The following is a 21,847-nucleotide window of genomic DNA, read 5'->3' on the forward strand; positions in this document are numbered from 1 at the left end:
AGTTTGCTGCTTCAGTGTCTTTAGATATTTGCGTCAGATGTTACTATGGAATACTGAAGTATAATTACAAGCATTTCATAAGTGTCAAAGGCTTTTGACAATTACATGAATTTGATGCAAAGTGTCAATATTTGCAGTGTTGACCCTTCTTTTTCAAGACCTCTGCAATCCACCCTGGCATGCTGTCAATTAACTTCTGGGTCACATCCTGACTGATGGCAGCCCATTCTTGCATAATCAATGCTTGGAGTTTGTCAGAATTTGTGGGGTTTTGTTTGTCCACCTGCCTCTTGAGGATTGACCACAAGTTCTCAATGGGATTAAGGTCTGGTGAGTTTCCTGTCCATGGACCCAAAATATTGATGTTTTGTTCCCTGAGCCACTTAGTTATCACTTTTGCCTTATGGCAAGGTGCTCCATCATGCTGGAAAAGGCATTGTTTGTCACCAAACTGTTCGTGGATGGTTGGGAGAAGTTGCTCTCGGAGGATGTGTTGGTACCATTCTTTATTCATGGCTGTGTTCTTAGACAAAATTGTGAGTGAGCCCACTCCCTTGGCTGAGAAATAACCCCACACATGAATGGTCTCAGGATGCTTTACTGTTGGCATGACACAGGACTGATGGTAGCGCTCACCTGGTCTTCTCCGGACAAGCTTTTTTCTGGATGCCCCAAACAATCGGAAAGGGGATTCATCAGAGAAAATGACTTTACCCCAGTCCTCAGCAGTTTAATCCCTGTACCTTTTGCAGAATATCAGTCTGTCCCTGATGTTTTTCCTGGAGACAAGTGGCTTCTTTGCTGCCCTTCTTGACACCAGGCCATCCTCCAAAAGTCTTTGCATCACTGTGCGTGCAGATGGACTCACACCAGACTGCTGCCATTCCTGAGCGAGCTCTGTACTAGTGGTGCCCCGATCCTGCAGCTGAATCAACTTTAGGAGACGGTCCTGGCGCTTGCTGGACTTTCTTGATGCCCTGAAGCCTTCTTCACAACAATTGAACCGCTCTCCTTGAAGTTGTTGATGATCCGGTAAATGGTTGATTTAGGTGCAATCTTACTGGCAGCAATATCCTTGCCTGTGAAGCCTTTTTTTGTGCAAAGCAATGATGACGGCACGTGTTTCCTTGCAGGTAACCATGATTGACAGGAAGAGAAATGATTCCAAGCACCACCCTCCGTTTGAATCTTCCAGTCTGTTATTCGAACTCAATCAGCATGACAGAGTGATCTCCAGCCTTGTCCTCGTCAACACTCACACCTGTGTTAACAAGAGAATCACTGACATGTCAGCTGGTCCTTTTGTGGCAGGGCTGAAATGTAGTGGAAATTGTTTTTTGGGATTCAGTTAATTTGCATGGCAAAGAGGGACTTTGCAAATAATTGCAATTCATCTGATCACTCTTCATAACATTCTGGAGTATATGCAAATTGCCATCATACAAACTGAGGCAGCAGACTTTGTGAAAATTAATATTTGTGTCATTCTCAAAACTTTTGGCCACGACAGTAGAACTGCATACTGTGTGTCTGATGTGGAAGAAAAGATAACTGTGAGCCAGCCAACCAACTTTCCTTCTCTTAATAAAACCGATATCTTTTTTTCTTCCTGCCTAGACCCAGTGGGCATATCAGGCATTGTAGTGAACGACCCGGAACCTTTTATTCTGGCTAAAACAAATCCCAGGCAAATAACGTTTCAAAGAGGAACTGCTATGCCTCCGAATCATTATGCAGGAGTTAGCGACCATGCTGTGTTCACCTTGACAGCCCACTCGGGGTGTGTGTGTGTGTGTGTATTGGCTAGCCTAGTCATCTTCCTCCCATAACGTCACAGCTGGGCTCTCAGTGTGTGTGTGTGTGTGTGTGTGTGTGTGTGTGTGTGTGTGTGTGTGTGTGTGTGTGTGTGTGTTACATTCGTGAGCCTGTGTGTGCGTTTAGTTAGCCGTCTCCTTCCTCTGCAGCTAAGAGCAGCTCTCATATCATCAGAGACACAGGTCCCTCGCTTCTGAAATGTACTGCACAGCATAACTGTGGGCAAACATGAGAGGGGAAACTAAAGACACAGGAGAGGAGGAAACCATGAGGGGAAACTAAAGAAACAGGAGAGGAGGAAACTAAAGAAACAGGAGAGGAGGAAACCACGAGAGGGGAAACTAAAGAAACAGGAGAGGAGGAAACTAAAGAAACAGGAGAGGAGGAAACCACGAGAGGGGAAACTAAAGAAACAGGAGAGGAGGAAACTAAAGAAACAGGAGAGGAGGAAACCACGAGAGGGGAAACTAAAGAAACAGGAGAGGAGGAAACCACGAGAGGGGAAACTAAAGAAACAGGAGAGCAGGAAACTAAAGAAACAGGAGAGGAGGAAACTAAAGAAACAGGAGAGGAGGAAACCATGAGAGGGGAAACTAAAGAAACAGGAGAGCAGGAAACCACGAGAGGGGAAACTAAAGAAACAGGAGAGGAGGAAACTAAAGAAACAGGAGAGGAGGAAACCACGAGAGGGGAAACTAAAGATACAGGAGAGGAGGAAACCATGAGAGGGGAAACTAAAGATACAGGAGAGCAGGAAACCACGAGAGGGGAAACTAAAGAAACAGGAGAGGAGGAAACTAAAGAAACAGGAGAGGAGGAAACTAAAGAAACAGGAGAGGAGGAAACCACGAGAGGGGAAACTAAAGAAACAGGAGAGGAGGAAACCACGAGAGGGGAAACTAAAGAAACAGGAGAGGAGGAAACTAAAGAAACAGGAGAGGAGGAAACTAAAGAAACAGGAGAGGAGGAAACTAAAGAAACAGGAGAGGAGGAAACTAAAGAAACAGGAGAGGAGGAAACCACGAGAGGGGAAACTAAAGATACAGGAGAGGAGGAAACCACGAGAGGGGAAACTAAAGATACAGGAGAGGAGGAAACCACGAGAGGGGAAACTAAAGAAACAGGAGAGGAGGAAACCACGAGAGGGGAAACTAAAGATACAGGAGAGGAGGAAACCACGAGAGGGGAAACTAAAGAAACAGGAGAGGAGGAAACCACGAGAGGGGAAACTAAAGAAACAGGAGAGGAGGAAACCACGAGAGGGGAAACTAAAGAAACAGGAGAGGAGGAAACCATGAGAGGAGGAAACTAAAGAAACAGGAGAGGAGGAAACCATGAGAGGAGGAAACTAAAGAAACAGGAGAGGAGGAAACCATGAGAGGGGAAACTAAAGAAACAGGAGAGGAAGAAACTAAAGAAACAGGAGAGGAGGAAACCACGAGAGGGGAAACTAAAGATACAGGAGAGGAGGAAACCACGAGAGGGGAAACTAAAGATACAGGAGAGCAGGAAACCACGAGAGGGGAAACTAAAGAAACAGGAGAGGAGGAAACCACGAGAGGGGAAACTAAAGAAACAGGAGAGGAAGAAACCACGAGAGGGGAAACTAAAGAAACAGGAGAGGAGGAAACCACGAGAGGGGAAACTAAAGAAACAGGAGAGGAGGAAACCACGAGAGGGGAAACTAAAGAAACAGGAGAGGAGGAAACTAAAGAAACAGGAGAGGAGGAAACCACGAGAGGGGAAACTAAAGAAACAGGAGAGGAGGAAACCATGAGAGGAGGAAACTAAAGAAACAGGAGAGGAGGAAACCATGAGAGGAGGAAACTAAAGAAACAGGAGAGGAGGAAACCATGAGAGGAGGAAACTAAAGAAACAGGAGAGGAGGAAACCATGAGAGGGGAAACTAAAGAAACAGGAGAGGAGGAAACTAAAGATACAGGAGAGGAGGAAACCACGAGAGGGGAAACTAAAGATACAGGAGAGCAGGAAACCACGAGAGGGGAAACTAAAGATACAGGAGAGGAGGAAACTAAAGATACAGGAGAGGAGGAAACCACGAGAGGCGAAACTAAAGATACAGGAGAGGAGGAAACCATGAGAGGGGAAACTAAAGATACAGGAGAGGAGGAAACCACGAGAGTGGAAACTAAAGATACAGGAGAGCAGGAAACCACGAGAGGGGAAACTAAAGAAACAGGAGAGGAAGAAACCACGAGAGGGGAAACTAAAGAAACAGGAGAGGAGGAAACCACGAGAGGGGAAACTAAAGAAACAGGAGAGGAGGAAACCACGAGAGGGGAAACTAAAGATACAGGAGAGGAGGAAACCAAGAGAGGGGAAACTAAAGAAACAGGAGAAGAGGAAACTAAAGAAACAGGGGAGGAGGAAACTAAAGAAACAGGAGAGTAGGAAACCAGGAGAGGAGGAAACTAAAGAAACAGGAAAGTAGGAAACCACGAGAGCGGAAACTAAAGAAACAGGAGAGGAGGAAACTAAAGAAACAGGAGAGGAGGAAACCACGAGAGGGGAAACTAAAGAAACAGGAGAGGAGGAAACCACGAGAGGGGAAACTAAAGAAACAGGAGAGGAGGAAACCACGAGAGGGGAAACTAAAGAAACAGGAGAGGAGGAAACCACGAGAGGGGAAACTAAAGAAACAGGAGAGGAGGAAACTAAAGAAACAGGAGAGGAGGAAACCACGAGAGGGGAAACTAAAGAAACAGGAGAGGAGGAAACTAAAGAAACAGGAGAGGAGGAAACCATGAGAGGAGGAAACTAAAGAAACAGGAGAGGAGGAAACCATGAGAGGGGAAACTAAAGAAACAGGAGAGGAGGAAACTAAAGAAACAGGAGAGGAGGAAACCACGAGAGGGGAAACTAAAGAAACAGGAGAGGAAGAAACTAAAGAAACAGGAGAGGAGGAAACCATGAGAGGGGAAACTAAAGAAACAGGAGAGGAGGAAACTAAAGAAACAGGAGAGGAGGAAACCACGAGAGGGGAAACTAAAGATACAGGAGAGGAGGAAACCACGAGAGGGGAAACTAAAGAAACAGGAGAGGAGGAAACCACGAGAGGGGAAACTAAAGAAACAGGAGAGGAGGAAACTAAAGAAACAGGAGAGGAGGAAACCATGAGAGGAGGAAACTAAAGAAACAGGAGAGGAGGAAACCATGAGAGGGGAAACTAAAGAAACAGGAGAGGAGGAAACTAAAGAAACAGGAGAGGAGGAAACCACGAGAGGGGAAACTAAAGAAACAGGAGAGGAGGAAACTAAAGAAACAGGAGAGGAGGAAACCACGAGAGGGGAAAATAAAGAAACAGGAGAGGAGGAAACCATGAGAGGAGGAAACTAAAGAAACAGGAGAGGAGGAAACCATGAGAGGGGAAACTAAAGAAACAGGAGAGGAAGAAACTAAAGAAACAGGAGAGGAGGAAACTAAAGAAACAGGAGAGGAGGAAACCACGAGAGGGGAAACTAAAGAAACAGGAGAGGAGGAAACTAAAGATACAGGAGAGGAGGAAACCACGAGAGGGGAAACTAAAGATACAGGAGAGCAGGAAACCACGAGAGGGGAAACTAAAGATACAGGAGAGGAGGAAACTAAAGATACAGGAGAGGAGGAAACCACGAGAGGGGAAACTAAAGATACAGGAGAGGAGGAAACCATGAGAGGGGAAACTAAAGATACAGGAGAGGAGGAAACCACGAGAGTGGAAACTAAAGATACAGGAGAGCAGGAAACCACGAGAGGGGAAACTAAAGAAACAGGAGAGGAAGAAACCACGAGAGGGGAAACTAAAGAAACAGGAGAGGAGGAAACCACGAGAGGGGAAACTAAAGAAACAGGAGAGGAGGAAACCACGAGAGGGGAAACTAAAGATACAGGAGAGGAGGAAACCACGAGAGGGGAAACTAAAGAAACAGGAGAGGAGGAAACTAAAGAAACAGGAGAGGAGGAAACTAAAGAAACAGGAGAGGAGGAAACCATGAGAGGAGGAAACTAAAGAAACAGGAGAGGAGGAAACCATGAGAGGGGAAACTAAAGAAACAGGAGAGGAGGAAACTAAAGAAACAGGAGAGGAGGAAACCACGAGAGGGGAAACTAAAGAAACAGGAGAGGAGGAAACCACGAGAGGGGAAACTAAAGAAACAGGAGAGGAGGAAACCACGAGAGGGGAAACTAAAGAAACAGGAGAGGAGGAAACCACGAGAGGGGAAACTAAAGAAACAGGAGAGGAGGAAACTAAAGAAACAGGAGAGGAGGAAACCACGAGAGGGGAAACTAAAGAAACAGGAGAGGAGGAAACTAAAGAAACAGGAGAGGAGGAAACCATGAGAGGAGGAAACTAAAGAAACAGGAGAGGAGGAAACCATGAGAGGGGAAACTAAAGAAACAGGAGAGGAAGAAACTAAAGAAACAGGAGAGGAGGAAACCACGAGAGGGGAAACTAAAGAAACAGGAGAGGAAGAAACTAAAGAAACAGGAGAGGAGGAAACCATGAGAGGGGAAACTAAAGAAACAGGAGAGGAAGAAACTAAAGAAACAGGAGAGGAGGAAACCACGAGAGGGGAAACTAAAGATACAGGAGAGGAGGAAACCACGAGAGGGGAAACTAAAGATACAGGAGAGCAGGAAACCACGAGAGGGGAAACTAAAGAAACAGGAGAGGAGGAAACCACGAGAGGGGAAACTAAAGAAACAGGAGAGGAGGAAACTAAAGAAACAGGAGAGGAGGAAACCATGAGAGGAGGAAACTAAAGAAACAGGAGAGGAGGAAACCATGAGAGGGGAAACTAAAGAAACAGGAGAGGAGGAAACTAAAGAAACAGGAGAGGAGGAAACCACGAGAGGGGAAACTAAAGAAACAGGAGAGGAGGAAACTAAAGAAACAGGAGAGGAGGAAACCATGAGAGGGGAAACTAAAGAAACAGGAGAGGAGGAAACTAAAGAAACAGGAGAGGAGGAAACCATGAGAGGAGGAAACTAAAGAAACAGGAGAGGAGGAAACCATGAGAGGGGAAACTAAAGAAACAGGAGAGGAGGAAACCATGAGAGGGGAAACTAAAGAAACAGGATCTGTAATGGGTAGAGATTTGAAAGAGTAAAGGAGAGGAGGAAAACGAGCTTTGGTTGCCCTACAGCTTTGGTTGCCCTACAGCTTTGGTTGCCCCACCCGGAGGAACTGTGGTGAACACAGCTTATAACAGATCATATTCACACAGCCGGGGTCAGGCTGGGTGAAAGGGGATATTGTATTACGGTGAAGAAGTGAGGGATTTGGAAGATCATTGCTGATGGACCTTTGGGAAACAGAGTATATCTACAGGATAGCAACGTAGACCGCTAAATCTCCGTTTTCAGAACATTTCAGCAAGGCGCTAAGTCCCTGTAGGTTAGCGTGGGGAAGGAGCTACCTGGACGCACACGCCAACGTTCTACCAGAAGACACGATTTCTTCTGCAAAAAAATGCATCACTTTATAGTTTTGGCCTTTGGAGAAAGAATATTTCTTAAAACATCACACCTCAACAACACCCTTCAACTGAAGGTAGAAGCTGAGCCAAGAACAGAAGTGAGACCTTGAGAGTGTCACTCAAACACACAGAGAACAGAAGCTTTCCATCTCCCCTCGAGAGGTAAAAATAAGCGCTATTAAATGACTGCATTTCCGTAAGGCAATGCATCTGCATCTCTTTAGTGCCAGCAAAGAACTCCACCGCAGAGAAGAGAATCGACCGTAACATTTACATTTCATTCCTTCCACCTCTCCCATTGGCATCCACTTACCCAGACACAAATGTGATTTCACTCAGGTGCCACGACGACATCTTTGTTGTGGCAGCAGTGGGATTGACAGCGGTCCGGTCGGCTCCGGTCTGTCTGTTTCCCTGATAAATGTCATCATTAGGCTGCCTAGGCAACGGGTGGGGATTACAGAGGCATCTTAACCGCCATCTGAAATATCTGCCCTTATCTCACTGTAGGAAGGCAGAGGGTTTTAACGATAACGGAAGAGGACACGGACTGCCTCGTCTTACCTAGTTTTAGATAATATCACCAAATGATCCTCTAAATGAACCCTTAAAATCAGAGACTCAGTGTGGACTAACAATACGGTAGCCTGCAGGCGATTGCTTTCACCCTTAGCCTGATCACACAGTACGGGAGGGGGTGCTGTTTAATGGTGTGGGAGTATGTTCCTGGGGGAACCAAAATGGCGTACGAGACCATTATATGATGTAAGGAACTAGAGCCAGAATGGAGGGAGGTTTGGGGCTGAGTTTCACAGCACAGAGATGGTTACACAATCACACCTTAACAGCACTCAGCTCAACAGCTCCCCCTCTCGCTCCGTCTCTCCTGGGATTGTACGTATTTGTCCGTGTGTGTTTCACCCATTGCAATAACTGTCAGACACCGTGTGTATGTTACGGACAGACTGTGTGTGAATGTGTGTGTGTGTCTGTTCGTGCGCTCCCGTGTTCTCCCGGGCTCCAGAAAGCGTCTGTCAGCGAGTAGCCCGTAGGCAGCAGTCATAGGTAGACAGGCTGTAAGAGGTCTCTACAGACTCATCACAGATGCAGGCAGTATTGGGAGAGCCTGGCTGTGTTATCTGAAACCCCACTCCACACATGCGGTAATTAGGCAAAAGTGTAGAACAGCTGTCACGGGTCTAAAATTGCTGATGGGAAAAAATGACACACTCTGCCCATAATGTCCTTGGTGCACCAGTGGCCTGGCATTCCCTGACACATTATTACTAATAGGTGTATATACTTGATAACAATATCAAAATAGTTCTCCAAAAACTACACTTCTGTAACGTCTTCATCTTAATGCTTCTACATAATTACTGCATAATTACTGTGTAAGGTGTTAACGCACGTTTTCCATGCAGTGTGTTTTTCAGTGCTGTTCATTTTTTTTGGGGGGGGGACACCCCTTCAAATGAGTGGATTCTGCTATTTCAGCCACACCCCTTGCTGACAGGTGTATACAATTGAGCACACCGCCATGCAATCTCCATAGACAAACATTGGCAGTAGAATGGCCCGTACTGAAGAGCCCAGTGACTTTCAACGTGGCACCGTCATAGGATGCCACAATTTCCCCCAAAAAATTGCCCTGCTAGAGCTACCCCAGTCAACTGTGAGTGCTGTTATTGTGAAGTGTAAATGTCTAGGAGCAACAACGGCTCAGCTGCAAAGTGGTAGGCCACACAAGCTCACAGAACAGGACCACCAAGTGCTGAGGCGCGTTAATCCTCGGTTGCAATACTCACTACAGAGTTCCAAACGTCAGCACAAGAACTGTTAGTCGAGAGCTTCATGAAATGGGTTTCCATGGCCGAGCAGCCGCACACAAGCCTAAGATCACCATGCGCAATGCCAAGCGTCGGTCAGAGTGTTGTAAAGCTTGCCGCCATTGGACTCTGGAGCAGTGGAAACGGGTTCTCTTGAGTGATAAATCACGCTTCACCATCTAGAAGTACGACAAACAAATCTGGGTTTGGCTGGTACCAGGAGAACGCTACCTGCCCCAATGCATAGTGCCAACTGTAAAGTTTGGTGGATGAGGATTAATAGTCTGGGGCTGTTTATCATGTTTAGTTCCTGTCAAGGGAAATCTTAACACTAAAGCATACAATGACATTCTAGACGATTCTGTGCTTCCAACTTTGTGGCAACAGTTTGTGGCAGGCCCTTTCCTGTTTCAGCACGACAATGCCCCCCTGCACAAAGCAAGGTCCATACAGCAATGGTTTGTCGAGATCGGCGTGGAAGAACTTGACTGGCCTGCACGGAGCCCTGAACTCAAGCCCGTCGAACACCTTTGGAATGAATTTGAATGTTGACTGCGATCCAGGCCTAATCGCCCAACATCATTGTCTTACCTCACTAATACTCTTGTGTCTGAACGAGAGCAAGTCCTCACACCAAAGGGGGGACAAACTCCATATTAATGCCCATCATTTTAGAATGAGATGTTCGACAAGCAGGTGTCTAAATACTTTTGGCCACGTAGTGTACCAGCTGAACACCTTCCTAATATTGAGTCAGAACAGCATATATTCATTGGGGCATGGACTCTACAAAGTGTTGAATGCATTCCACAGGGATGCTGGCCCATGTTGACTCCAATCCTTCCCACAGTTGTGCCAAGTTGGCTGGATGTCCTTGGGGTGGTGGACCATTCTTGATACACACGGGCCACTGTTGAGCGTGTAAAACCCAGCAGCGTTGCAGTTCTTGACACACTCAATCAGGTGCGCCTGCCACCTACTACCATAACCCATTCAAAGGCACTTAAATATGTCGCCTTGCTCATTCCTCCTCTGAATGGCAGACATACACAATACATGTCTCAATTGTCTCAAGGCTCAAAAATCCTTCTTCAACCCGTCTCCTCCCCTTCAGCTACACTGATGGAAGTGGATTTAACAAGTGACATCAATAAGGGATCATAGATTTCACCTGGATTCACCTGGTCAGGTCATGGAAAGAGTTCTTAATGTTTTGTACACTGAGTGTACTGTATGTTCCTACTGTACATAATGCAAAATGGCAATAAATACTATACACTGGGATGTACTGAACCCGGCACAAAAACAGCCAGCAGACATAACATCAAGACATTCATACTCAAACAAAACTCCAGAGCTCACAGTATTTCTGGTGTGAATACTGCTGATAAGGAGGACCTGTCAGTGAGGGAGGAGAGAAAAAACAAGGGAGGCACTGATCCTGCTGCTGAATGTTCTCTCTCGGTCTCTGATAATACAATAACAGATGCTTTCATCCAAAGCGACATACGTTTGTACGTACCGGTGGCCCCAGCGGGAATTGAACCCACAACCCTTGGCATTGCAAGCACCATGTTCTACTGACTGAGCAACACAGCAGAAGCTTTATGTCTTTATTTCTGCGTGATGACTGCTCTGAAGGACTGTCACATGTAGCTTCGGGCCAGCTCTGACTGCATGTGTGGATGTGGGTTTGTAGACCCGCGAGACACTGCGGCCCCTCACAAGTTTTTTTTGTGGCCCCCATCAGTAGTTGCCGATCCCTGGGTCTCTAGGGGAACCACTGGTATTGATGTGCAGAGGGTGCATGTGGACAGCTGGAGCTACTAGGGCAATGAGGGGACAGGACCAGGCTGTACTGCTCTAGTTTTGCCATGATCTGAACCCTGACACAGGCCCTTGGCCCAGACGGCTGGAGAGTCATCTGTTCTGACCACTGGAGCCAGAACACTGATCATCAGAGCCAGAGGACACTTGGTTCTACAGATGCTAATTGGGTCACATTCTGATAGACCACAACACCGAGCACAGAAAAACCAAGGCAGGCTATTCTCCTTGTTGGCACTTATCTTATTCATTTGTGAAAACAACAACAGAGCCCACTGGAGGAAGTTTGCAGATGACCTAGGCCCCAAAGAAATAAAAGGGTTTAAGTAAGTAGTATTCAAATATCTATAGGCATATTTCAGCGAGCAGAGTCTGTCAGCCAGCTGACGTTTGTGTGTGTGTGTGTGTGTGTGTGTGGTGTGGGGTGTGGTGTGTGTGTGTGTGTGTGTGTGTGTGTGTGTGTGTGTGTTGTTGATGAAGCTCTCAGCTGTCTGTCAGTCACAAGCTGTGTTGAATGACCAGTCAAGATGTGAGCTACAGGGGACAGACAGATGGGGACCAACATCTCTATAACCCATGGCAATGATCTGAAATCAACAAACACCTGTGGGATTCATTCATATCAATCTATATCCAGCTATAAGGTACGAGTACAGTACAGACATATGTTCAGAAATATGGAGTCTAAAATCTGCTATTGGAGAACCCAGGGTGAAAGACTCAGAGAGAAAGTCGGCAAGAGACCCTCCTTCAATGGGTTGTGAGGAGGAGGTGATGTGAGAGGAGTACGCAACGGAGTTTCTCCCAGGGAGGGATGGAAGAGGGAGATGATCCAACTGCCGTGAGCAGCAGTACTTCAGGGTCTATGTTGTCATGGTTACCATTCTGCACGCACACACGTCAAACACTACACTGAGCTGCGAGTGTGTGTGTGTGTGACTGAAATCGTGTTTGAGTTGGTAGAGGGAGAGACTACATGCCAGCAATAATCCATCCCATACTCTGACACCCTGAAATGTCAGCCCCCTTCCCCTAACACTCATCCATAAAGAGAGGAAAACACTGATGTAGCCTTTACCTAAAGGACGGAGCACCAGGAGGACGAACAGGACCAGCAGACAAAAACTGCTACACAAATTACTATGAGATTGATAACACAGACAGAGAGAGAGAGACAGAGAGAGAGGGACAGAGAGAGAGACAGAGAGACAAAGAGAGATGATTGGCCATCTCTAAACAGCCATATGGGCCCATGAATAAACCAGTCAACATGCTGAAGGCAGAGTGGAACATCACTTTAGTTACACACGCCGATTCCTATACACCAGCTGCTCTCGCCACAGAATGCATCGAACCACATCTCTGACAGCATTCACAGATTGTGTATATACACAATACATGTTCAAATTCAAAGACTAGAAAAAACTATTACAAACATTATTAAACCAAGACAAACAATGTCTGGAGGGAAAAAACACTGTTATTCAAACCAAATGGCTTACCTGTTGAGGAGTAATGATTGGAGGCACAGCAGGACATGGGAAAAGAGAGAAGGGGTGAATACGTTAATGAGGGTTCTCTGCAGTCTACATATCCACATAATGAGAATACAGAATAACAATAAGAATAATAACAACAATGTCATGCCGTTGGCCTGGGGAGTAGGTTTATGACAGTCATAAATACCTCTTCTCCACTTTTTCCTCTCTCTACCCTACTGAGGTTACATTTGCAAATCCCTTGGTTAACATAGAGATTCTGGGAACATCAGTAGGTGGGGGGAAATGAACTATATTCTGGTAATCCGAACAATTTAACATATGCGGTGGTACTTAATGAATATGATGTCAGTTCGGTTGTCATCTGAGACATTCCCATCAATGATAAGATGACAAAATCTACAGTGGAAAGTCTACACATCAGAGTTATCGGATTCACATGGAATTGTTGTTCAATTTAAATGTTTGAATATGAAATTATTTGTGATGGGATGAAATGTGATTTTAGCTTCTAAAATGTGAGATGTGGATTTTCACAAGTTAGGGCTGCTCAATCAGTGGCCCGCCCTGTGAAGGGACATGGGCTATAAAACCTTTCAAACACGCCTTCTTCTCCCTTCCTATATAAGCCCTTGACGACAATAGAACTTTCTGTTCCGATGATGTGAGGACGACGGTCCGATGTCAGAATGGTTCAGATAACAACATCAGCGTGAGCTTTGGTTGCGAATGTTATGAACTTTGAACTCTTATTCACGACAGAAGTGATACCTCCTAGCTGTTGAATTAGCAACAGCAGATGCAAACGAGGGTTAGGAAGGAACAGACAGAGTATCCTGTCTATCAACCAACGACGTTACTACAACGTATCCAATTGACAACCAGAGACATTCTTCAAAGGACTCGGTTGGGCAACACGCCCTTCCATCTACCACCAGCTCAGAGTAAATATTTATTGCATTTTCCTTTTCCAAATGGGTGGTAATTTAGAATGCATAAGATACTGTATTTACGACAGCACAGCTTCTTCCATTTGTTCCTCAGTCTTCCCGCTCTTTCACTCAAACCCAGGTCCTTCTGTAGCTCAGTTGGTAGAGCATGGCGCTTGTAACGCCAGGGTAGTGGGTTCGATTCCCGGGACCACCCATACGTAGAATGTATGCACACATGACTGTAAGTCGCTTTGGATAAAAGCGTCTGCTAAATGGCATATATTATTATTATTATTATTATTATTATTTTGTGTAACCAGCTGTCATATCTGTTCTGCCCGCTAGGGATTTTTTCCTTTATGATGTAATTTGTAATCAAGTTATGATTTCATTATGTATTTGTATAATTCTGTGTGATTAGTTAGGTATTTAGTAAAATGATTAAACCCAATTTTGTATTTCTGATTCAAATTATTAGCCAGGGTGTCACGCCTTGGTCTTAGTATTTTGTGTTTTCTTTAATTATTTGTTCAGGCCAGGGTGTGACATGGGTTTATTGTGTTGTCGTATTGGGGTTTTTGTAGGCATTGGGATTGTGGTTGATTAGGGGTGTGTCTAGCATAGGCTTGGCTGCCTGAGGCGGTTCTCAATCAGAGTCAGGTGATTCGTTGTCTCTGATTGGGAACCATATTTAGGTAGCCTGGGTTTCACTGTGTATTTTGTGGGTGATTGTTCCTATCTCTGTGTAGTTGTTCACCAGACTGGCTGTATAGGTTTTCACGTTCCGTTTGTTGTTTTGTATTTGTTAAGTTATTTCATGTATTCGCTATTCGTCATTAAAGAACATGAGTAACCACCACGCTGCATTTTGGTCCGACTCTCCTTCAACAAACGAACGCCGTTACACAGGGTTCGTGCAGATAAACAAAAATTTACAACTTTCAGATGAGACTGAATTAAGACGAGGATTAATATTGGCTGCTATTGATGTAAAATAATACTATGTCTTTAAGAGTTTATTCGGAAGTTAACAGCTCTATAAATATTATTTTGTGGTGCCCCGACTCTCTAGTTAATTACATTTACATGATTAGCTCAATCAGGTGATATTAATTATGGAGAGATTATTTTATAGAATAGCATGTCATATCACTTAATCCGACATAGCCAAAGACACGACAACAATAATAATAATAATACACACTGATATTAGAAATACAGTACAGGTCAAAAGTTGACACCACCTCATTCCAGGTTTTTTCTTTATTTTCACTATTTTCTACATTGTAGAATAATGAAGACATCAAAACGATGAAATAACACATCTGGAATCATGTAGTAACTAAAAAAAAGTGTTAAACAAATCAAAATATATTTTATATTTGAGATTCTTCAATGTAGCCACCCTTTGCCTTGACAGCTTTGCATACACTCGGCATTCTCTCAACCAGGTTCATGAGGTAAGTCACCTGGAATGCATTTCAATTAACAGGTGTGCCTTGTTAAAAGTTAATTTGTGGAATTTATTTCCTTCTTGAGCCAATCAGTTGTGTTGTGACAAGGTAGGGGTGGTATACAGAAGATATCCCTATTTGGCAAAATACCAAGTCCATATTATGGCAAGAAGAGCTCAAATAAGCAAAGAGAAACAACAGTTTATCATTACTTTAAGACATGAAGGTCAGTCAATCCGGAACATTTCAAGAACTTTAAAAGTTTCTGCAAAACCCATCAAGCGCTATGATGAAACTGGCCCGATGAGTTACCTCTGCTGCAGAGAATACGTTTATTAGAGTTATCAGCCTCAGAAATTGCAGGCCAAATAAATGCTTCACAGAGTTCAAGCAAGAAAACTCAACATTAACTGCTGAGAGGAGACTGAGAGAATCAGTCCATGGTTGACTCGCTGCAGATAAACCACTACTAAAGGACACCAATAATAAGAAGAGACTTGCTTGGTCCAAGAAACACGAGCACTGGACATCCACTAGACCAGTGGAAATCTGTCCTTTGATCCGACGAGTCCAAATTTGAGATTTTTGGTTCCAACCACGTGTCTTTGTGAGACGCAGAGTAGGCAAATGGATCATCTCTGCATGTGTGGTTCCCACCGTGAAGCATGGAGGAGGTGGCTGCTTTGAAGAATCTCAAATATATTTTGATTTGTTTAACAACTTTTTTTTGGTTACTACATGATTCCATATGTGTTATTACATAGTTTTGATGTCTTCACTATTGTTCAACAATGTAGAAAATAGTAACAATAAAGAAAAACCCTGGAATGAGTAGGTGTGTCCAAACCTTTGACTGGTACTGTAGATTGTAGAGAACTGAACTACATATTAATACATAACATTGCATGATAAATGATCATGCAATGTTATACAGTATGTAAAGTGTGTGGTGTAAACTACATTTGGAAGACCACTTTGCGTGAGAATTAAAGACTTGTCTTATCAGTCAGAACTAATGCCTAGGCGTTTAGTTCAATGGGCCAACACGGTCTTTAAGCCAAGCAGAGGACCTGGGTTTGATTCCCGTTCAGTTCCAGCTTCATTGTATATTGAGGGTCCATTCGTCAGGCTCGAGGTCTCCACTTCAACAGAGGGCAAATACAACTCAAAGCTAACTCAACACTGCCCCCTAGTGGGTGTATTATACAAGCACATCTTCTGAAATACACATGATGACATCTGCTCACACACCTGCTCTATGATCACAAGCGCCACTTGTGTTTTGATTAATTGTTGTCAGAGAAATACACTTTAAGAAATCCTATCACAGCAATACTCCAATGAAGTGTTGTACTCAGCCGATCATCAGTACTGTCCTCACAGAAAAGAAACTCTCAGTACAAAAAGTTGTAAAACCTTTGTCCATTTCAAGGTAAAACGGAAATGTGGCTTTGGCTTTCAATACAGATTCAACCCCAAAAATGATATACATGACAAGCACACCAAGAACCCAGAAAACTAAGGACAAGTGTTTGTAAAAATAAAGAAAAACGTCAAATGCTTTCGCAAAAACGGTAGAAAAACAAGATAAAACGACGATAAAACGCTGAGCGAACTCCAACACTGGGCGCTGAGCGAACTCCTGGTGAGACACTGGGCGCTGAGCGAACTCCAACACTGGGCGCTGAGCGAACTCCAACACTGGGCGCTGAGCGAACTCCAGCACTGGGCGCTGAGCGAACTCCAACACTGGGCGCTGAGACCAGTCAACTTCCTACAGGGATCACTGGGCGCTGAGACGAACTCCAACACTGGGCGCTGAGCGAACTCCAGTCACTGATATGGGGACACAGTGTTCTAAAGAAAAGCCGGTGTTTGAGGGACTCTAGTCATCGAAATGTTAATGTGATGGGATGCTGCCAGGACACCCTGATGAGACCAGTCATGTCTTCATACAGGGATCTATCTGACACACCCTGGTGAGACCAGTCATGTCTTCCTACAGGGATCTATCTGACACACCCTGTCTTCCTACAGGGAGACCACCCTGTGAGACCAGTCATGTCTTCCTACAGGGATCTGACACACCCTGATGAGACCAGTCATGTCTTCCTACAGGGATCTATCTGACACACCCTGATGAGACCAGTCATGTCTTCCTACAGGGACACACCCTGATGAGACCAGTCATGTCTTCCTACAGGGATCTGACACACCCTGATGAGACCAGTCATGTCTTCCTACAGGGATCTATCTGACACACCCTGATGAGACCAGTCATGTCTTCCTACAGGGATCTATCTATCTGACACCCCTGATGAGACCAGTCATGTCTTCCTACAGGGATCTATCTGACACACCCTGATGAGACCAGTCATGTCTTCCTACAGGGATCTATCTGACACACCCTGGTGAGACCAGTCATGTCTTCCTACAGGGATCTATCTGACACACCCTGATGAGACCAGTCATGTCTTCCTACAGGGATCTATCTGACACACCCTGATGAGACCAGTCATGTCTTCCTACAGGGATGATGAGACCAGTCATGTCTTCCTACAGGGATCATCTGACCCTGGTGAGACCAGTCATGTCTTCCTACAGGGATCTATCTGACACACCCTGGTGAGACCAGTCATGTCTTCCTACAGGGATCTATCTGACACACCCTGATGAGACCAGTCATGTCTTCCTACAGGGATCTATCTATCTGACACACACCCTGGTGAGACCAGTCATGTCTTCCTACAGGGATCTATCTGACACACCCTGATGAGACCAGTCATGTCTTCCTACAGGGATCTATCTGACACACCCTGGTGAGACCAGTCATGTCTTCCTACAGGGATCTATCTGACACACCCTGATGAGACCAGTCATGTCTTCCTACAGGGATCTATCTGACACACCCTGGTGAGACCAGTCATGTCTTCCTACAGGGATCTATCTGACACACCCTGGTGAGACCAGTCATGTCTTCCTACAGGGATCTATCTGACACACCCTGGTGAGACCAGTCATGTCTTCCTGGTGAGACCAGTCATGTCTTCCTACAGGGATCTATTATTCTCCCACTGAGATCAGTCTGGGTTCACCACACACACACACACACACACACACACACACACACACACACACACACACACACACACACACACACACACACACACACACACACACACACACACACAGATCTGCATAAACAGTCACACACATTCACAGTGTATCACACAAATGCACTAAATTGTATGAACAGCCACCCTAGTGACAGTCAGGAGGGAGATTGAACAGTGACAGATGTGGTTGAGAACCAAACCATTTGTTCTGACCTTATGGCCTGACAGGTTGGTGCCCTCTAGTGGTCAGATTACCTGTGTTATAATCTGAGGTTATGGCCTGACAGGTTGGTGCCCTCTAGTGGTCAGATTACCATGTTATAATCTGAGGTTATGGCCTGACAGGTTGGTGCCCTCTAGTGGTCAGATTACCCGTGTTATAATCTGAGGTTATGGCCTGACAGGTTGGTGCCCTCTAATGGTCAGATTACCGTGTAATAATCTGAGGTTATGGCCTGACAGGTTGGTGCCCTCTAGTGGTCAGATTACCCATGTTATAATCTGAGGTTATGGCCTGACAGGTTGGTGCCCTCTAGTGGTCAGATTACCATGTTATAATCTGAGGTTATGGCCTGACAGGTTGGTGCCCTCTAGTGGTCAGATTACCATGTAATAATCTGAGGTTATGGCCTGACAGGTTGATGCCCTCTAGTGGTCAGATTACCATGTTATAATCTGAGGTTATGGCCTGACAGGTTGGTGCCCTCTAGTGGTCAGATTACCCGTGTTATAATCTGAGGTTATGGCCTGACAGGTTGGTGCCCTCTAGTGGTCAGATTACCCGTGTTATAATCTGAGGTTATGGCCTGACAGGTTGGTGCCCTCTAGTGGTCAGATTACCCGTGTTATAATCTGAGGTTATGGCCTGACAGGTTGGTGCCCTCTAGTGGTCAGATTACCCGTGTTATAATCTGAGGTTATGGCCTGACAGGTTGGTGCCCTCTAGTGGTCAGATTACCCGTGTTATAATCTGAGGTTATGGCCTGACAGGTTGGTGCCCTCTAATGGTCAGATTACCGTGTAATAATCTGAGGTTATGGCCTGACAGGTTGGTGCCCTCTAGTGGTCAGATTACCATGTTATAATCTGAGGTTATGGCCTGACAGGTTGGTGCCCTCTAGTGGTCAGATTACCATGTTATAATCTGAGGTTATGGCCTGACAGGTTGGTGCCCTCTAGTGGTCAGATTACCCGTGTTATAATCTGAGGTTATGGCCTGACAGGTTGGTGCCCTGTAGTGGTCAGATTACCCGTGTTATAATCTGAGGTTATGGCCTGACAGGTTGGTGCCCTCTAGTGGTCAGATTACCCGTGTTATAATCTGAGGTTATGGCCTGACAGGTTGGTGCCCTCTAGTGGTCAGATTACCGTGTAATAATCTGAGGTTATGGCCTGACAGGTTGGTGCCCTCTAGTGGTCAGATTACCCATGTTATAATCTGAGGTTATGGCCTGACAGGTTGGTGCCCTCTAGTGGTCAGATTACCATGTAATAATCTGAGGTTATGGCCTGACAGGTTGGTGCCCTCTAGTGGTCAGATTACCATGTAATAATCTGAGGTTATGGCCTGACAGGTTGATGCCCTCTAGTGGTCAGATTACCATGTTATAATCTGAGGTTATGGCCTGACAGGTTGGTGCCCTCTAGTGGTCAGATTACCCGTGTTATAATCTGAGGTTATGGCCTGACAGGTTGGTGCCCTCTAGTGGTCAGATTACCCGTGTTATAATCTGAGGTTATGGCCTGACAGGTTGGTGCCCTCTAGTGGTCAGATTACCCGTGTTATAATCTGAGGTTATGGCCTGACAGGTTGGTGCCCTCTAGTGGTCAGATTACCATGTTATAATCTGAGGTTATGGCCTGACAGGTTGGTGCCCTCTAGTGGTCAGATTACCCGTGTTATAATCTGAGGTTATGGCCTGACAGGTTGGTGCCCTCTAATGGTCAGATTACCGTGTAATAATCTGAGGTTATGGCCTGACAGGTTGGTGCCCTCTAGTGGTCAGATTACCCATGTTATAATCTGAGGTTATGGCCTGACAGGTTGGTGCCCTCTAGTGGTCAGATTACCATGTTATAATCTGAGGTTATGGCCTGACAGATTGGTGCCCTCTAGTGGTCAGATTACCCGTGTTATAATCTGAGGTTATGGCCTGACAGGTTGGTGCCCTCTAGTGGTCAGATTACCCGTGTTATAATCTGAGGTTATGGCCTGACAGGTTGGTTCCCTCTAGTGGTCACATGGAGCTACAAATCAGGCAACCCCCTCTCTGCTCCCCATTTCCTTTCCCTCCTCCCCATCTCTCCCATCCCCTCCCCATCTCTCTCCTCTCCACCCCCTTTTCATCCTCCCCTCCCATCGCTCTCTCCTCTACCATCCTCTCCCCACCCCTCTCCTCTACCATCCTCTCCCCACCCCAACCCTCTCCTCTACCAGCCTCTCCCCACCCCACGCCTCTCCTCTCCCATCCCTCTCCTCTCCACCTCCTTTTCCCCATTTCTCTCATCCCTTCCCCATCTCTCTCCTCTCCACCTCCCTTTCCCCCTCTCCCATCTCTCTACTCTCCTCTGCTCACACCTCATTTTCCTACCCATCGCTCTCCTCCCCTCTCAACGTCCTTTTCCTCCGCTCCCATCTCCTCCCCACCTCCTTTTCCCCATCTCTCTCCTCTCCACCCCCCTTTCCTCCTCTCCCATCTTTCTACTCTCCTCTGCTCCCTACCTCATTTTCCTCCTCCCGATCTCTCCCATCCCCTCCCAACCTCTCCCAATCTCTCCTCCCCTCTCAACCTCCTTTTCCTCCTCTCCATCTCCTCCCCACCTCTCTAATCCCCTTCCCATCTCTCTCCTCTTCTCTCACCACCTCCTTTTCCTCCTCCCCATCTCTCTCCCATCCCAATCTCTCCCATCCCCTCCCCATGTCTCCTCTCCACCTCCTTTTCCAACTCCCCTCCCCATCTCTCCAATCCCTTCCCATCTCTCTCTGCATCTCTCTTCTCTCTCCTCCCCATCTCACTCCACCTCCTTTTCCAACTCCCCATCACTCTCCTCTCCCATCCACTCCCAATCTCTCTCCTCTCCCATCCCATCCCCTCCCAATCTCTCTCCTCTCCACCTCCACATCTCTCTCCTCTCCACATCTCTCTCCTCTCCACCTCCACATCTCTCTCCTCTCCCATCCCTCCCCACCTCTCTCCTCCCCATTTCTCCACCTCCTTTTCCCCTCTCCACCTCTCCCCCCATCTCTCTAATCCCATCTCTCTGCTCTCCCACCCCCTCCTCTCCCATCTCTCTCCTCTCCTCCCCTCTCCCACCCCATTCCCATCTCTCCCCTCTCCCACCCCATCCCCATCTCTCCCTCCCCTCTCCCTCCCATCCCCATCTCTCCCATCCCCATCTATCTCCTCTCCCATCCCCATCTATCTCCTCTCCCATCCCCATCTCTCTCCTCTCCCATCCCCATCTCTCCCCATCTCTCCCTCTCCCATCCCCATCTCTCTCCTCTCCCATCCCCATCTCTCCCATCCCCATCTCTCCCTCCCCATCTCTCCCCTCTCCCATCCCCATCTCTCCCCTCTCCCATCCCCATCTCTCCCCTCTCCTCTTCCATCCCCATCTCTCTCCTCTCCTCTCCCATCCCCATCTCTCCCCTCTCCCATCCCCATCTCTCCCCTCTCCCATCCCCATCTCTCCCCTCTCCCATCTTTCCCCTCCCCTCTCCCATCTCTCCTCTCTCATCCCCATCTCTCTCCTCTCCTCTTCCATCCTCATCTCTCCCCTTCCATCCTCATCTCTCCTCTTCCATTCCCATCTCTCCCCTCTCCTCTTCCATTCCCATCTCTACCCTCTCCTCTTCCATTCCCATCTCTACCCTCTCCCATCCCCATCTATCTCC

The 21,847-nt window shown here is 46.3% G+C and overlaps 1 protein-coding gene and 1 long non-coding RNA gene across 22 annotated transcripts in view; one reads left to right on the forward strand and one right to left on the reverse strand.

Moving 5' to 3' along the window:
- The window catches only part of LOC118366242 (pleckstrin homology domain-containing family A member 5-like), a 222,493-nt gene that overhangs the window by 126,362 nt on the left and 74,284 nt on the right, over window positions 1-21,847 (reverse strand). The window contains exon 4 of one of the 18 annotated variants that reach the window (XM_052491938.1): window positions 12,231-12,453. The exons of the other annotated variants lie outside the window; for them this stretch is intronic. Within the exon in view, the coding sequence (XP_052347898.1) occupies window positions 12,450-12,453 (4 nt within the window). The 3' untranslated portion in view covers window positions 12,231-12,449. Of the gene's footprint in view, window positions 1-12,230; window positions 12,454-21,847 lie in introns of those variants that run through there. 18 annotated transcript variants of the gene reach the window in all.
- Window positions 18,254-19,784, forward strand: LOC127914602 (uncharacterized). Of its 4 annotated transcripts, XR_008088998.1 has the most exons (4): window positions 18,254-18,341; window positions 18,633-18,927; window positions 18,986-19,160; window positions 19,570-19,784. It is a non-coding gene; the product is annotated as an uncharacterized LOC127914602 (long non-coding RNA). The 4 variants fall into 4 exon arrangements; XR_008088999.1 differs by lacking the exon at window positions 18,254-18,341 and having other exon boundaries at window positions 18,414-18,927; window positions 18,986-19,043; window positions 19,454-19,784; XR_008088997.1 differs by lacking the exon at window positions 18,254-18,341 and having other exon boundaries at window positions 18,414-18,927; window positions 19,044-19,160.

Source organism: Oncorhynchus keta, chromosome 33 (assembly GCF_023373465.1).
Source record: "Oncorhynchus keta strain PuntledgeMale-10-30-2019 chromosome 33, Oket_V2, whole genome shotgun sequence".
In the NCBI taxonomy this organism is placed as follows: Eukaryota; Metazoa; Chordata; class Actinopteri; order Salmoniformes; family Salmonidae; genus Oncorhynchus; species Oncorhynchus keta.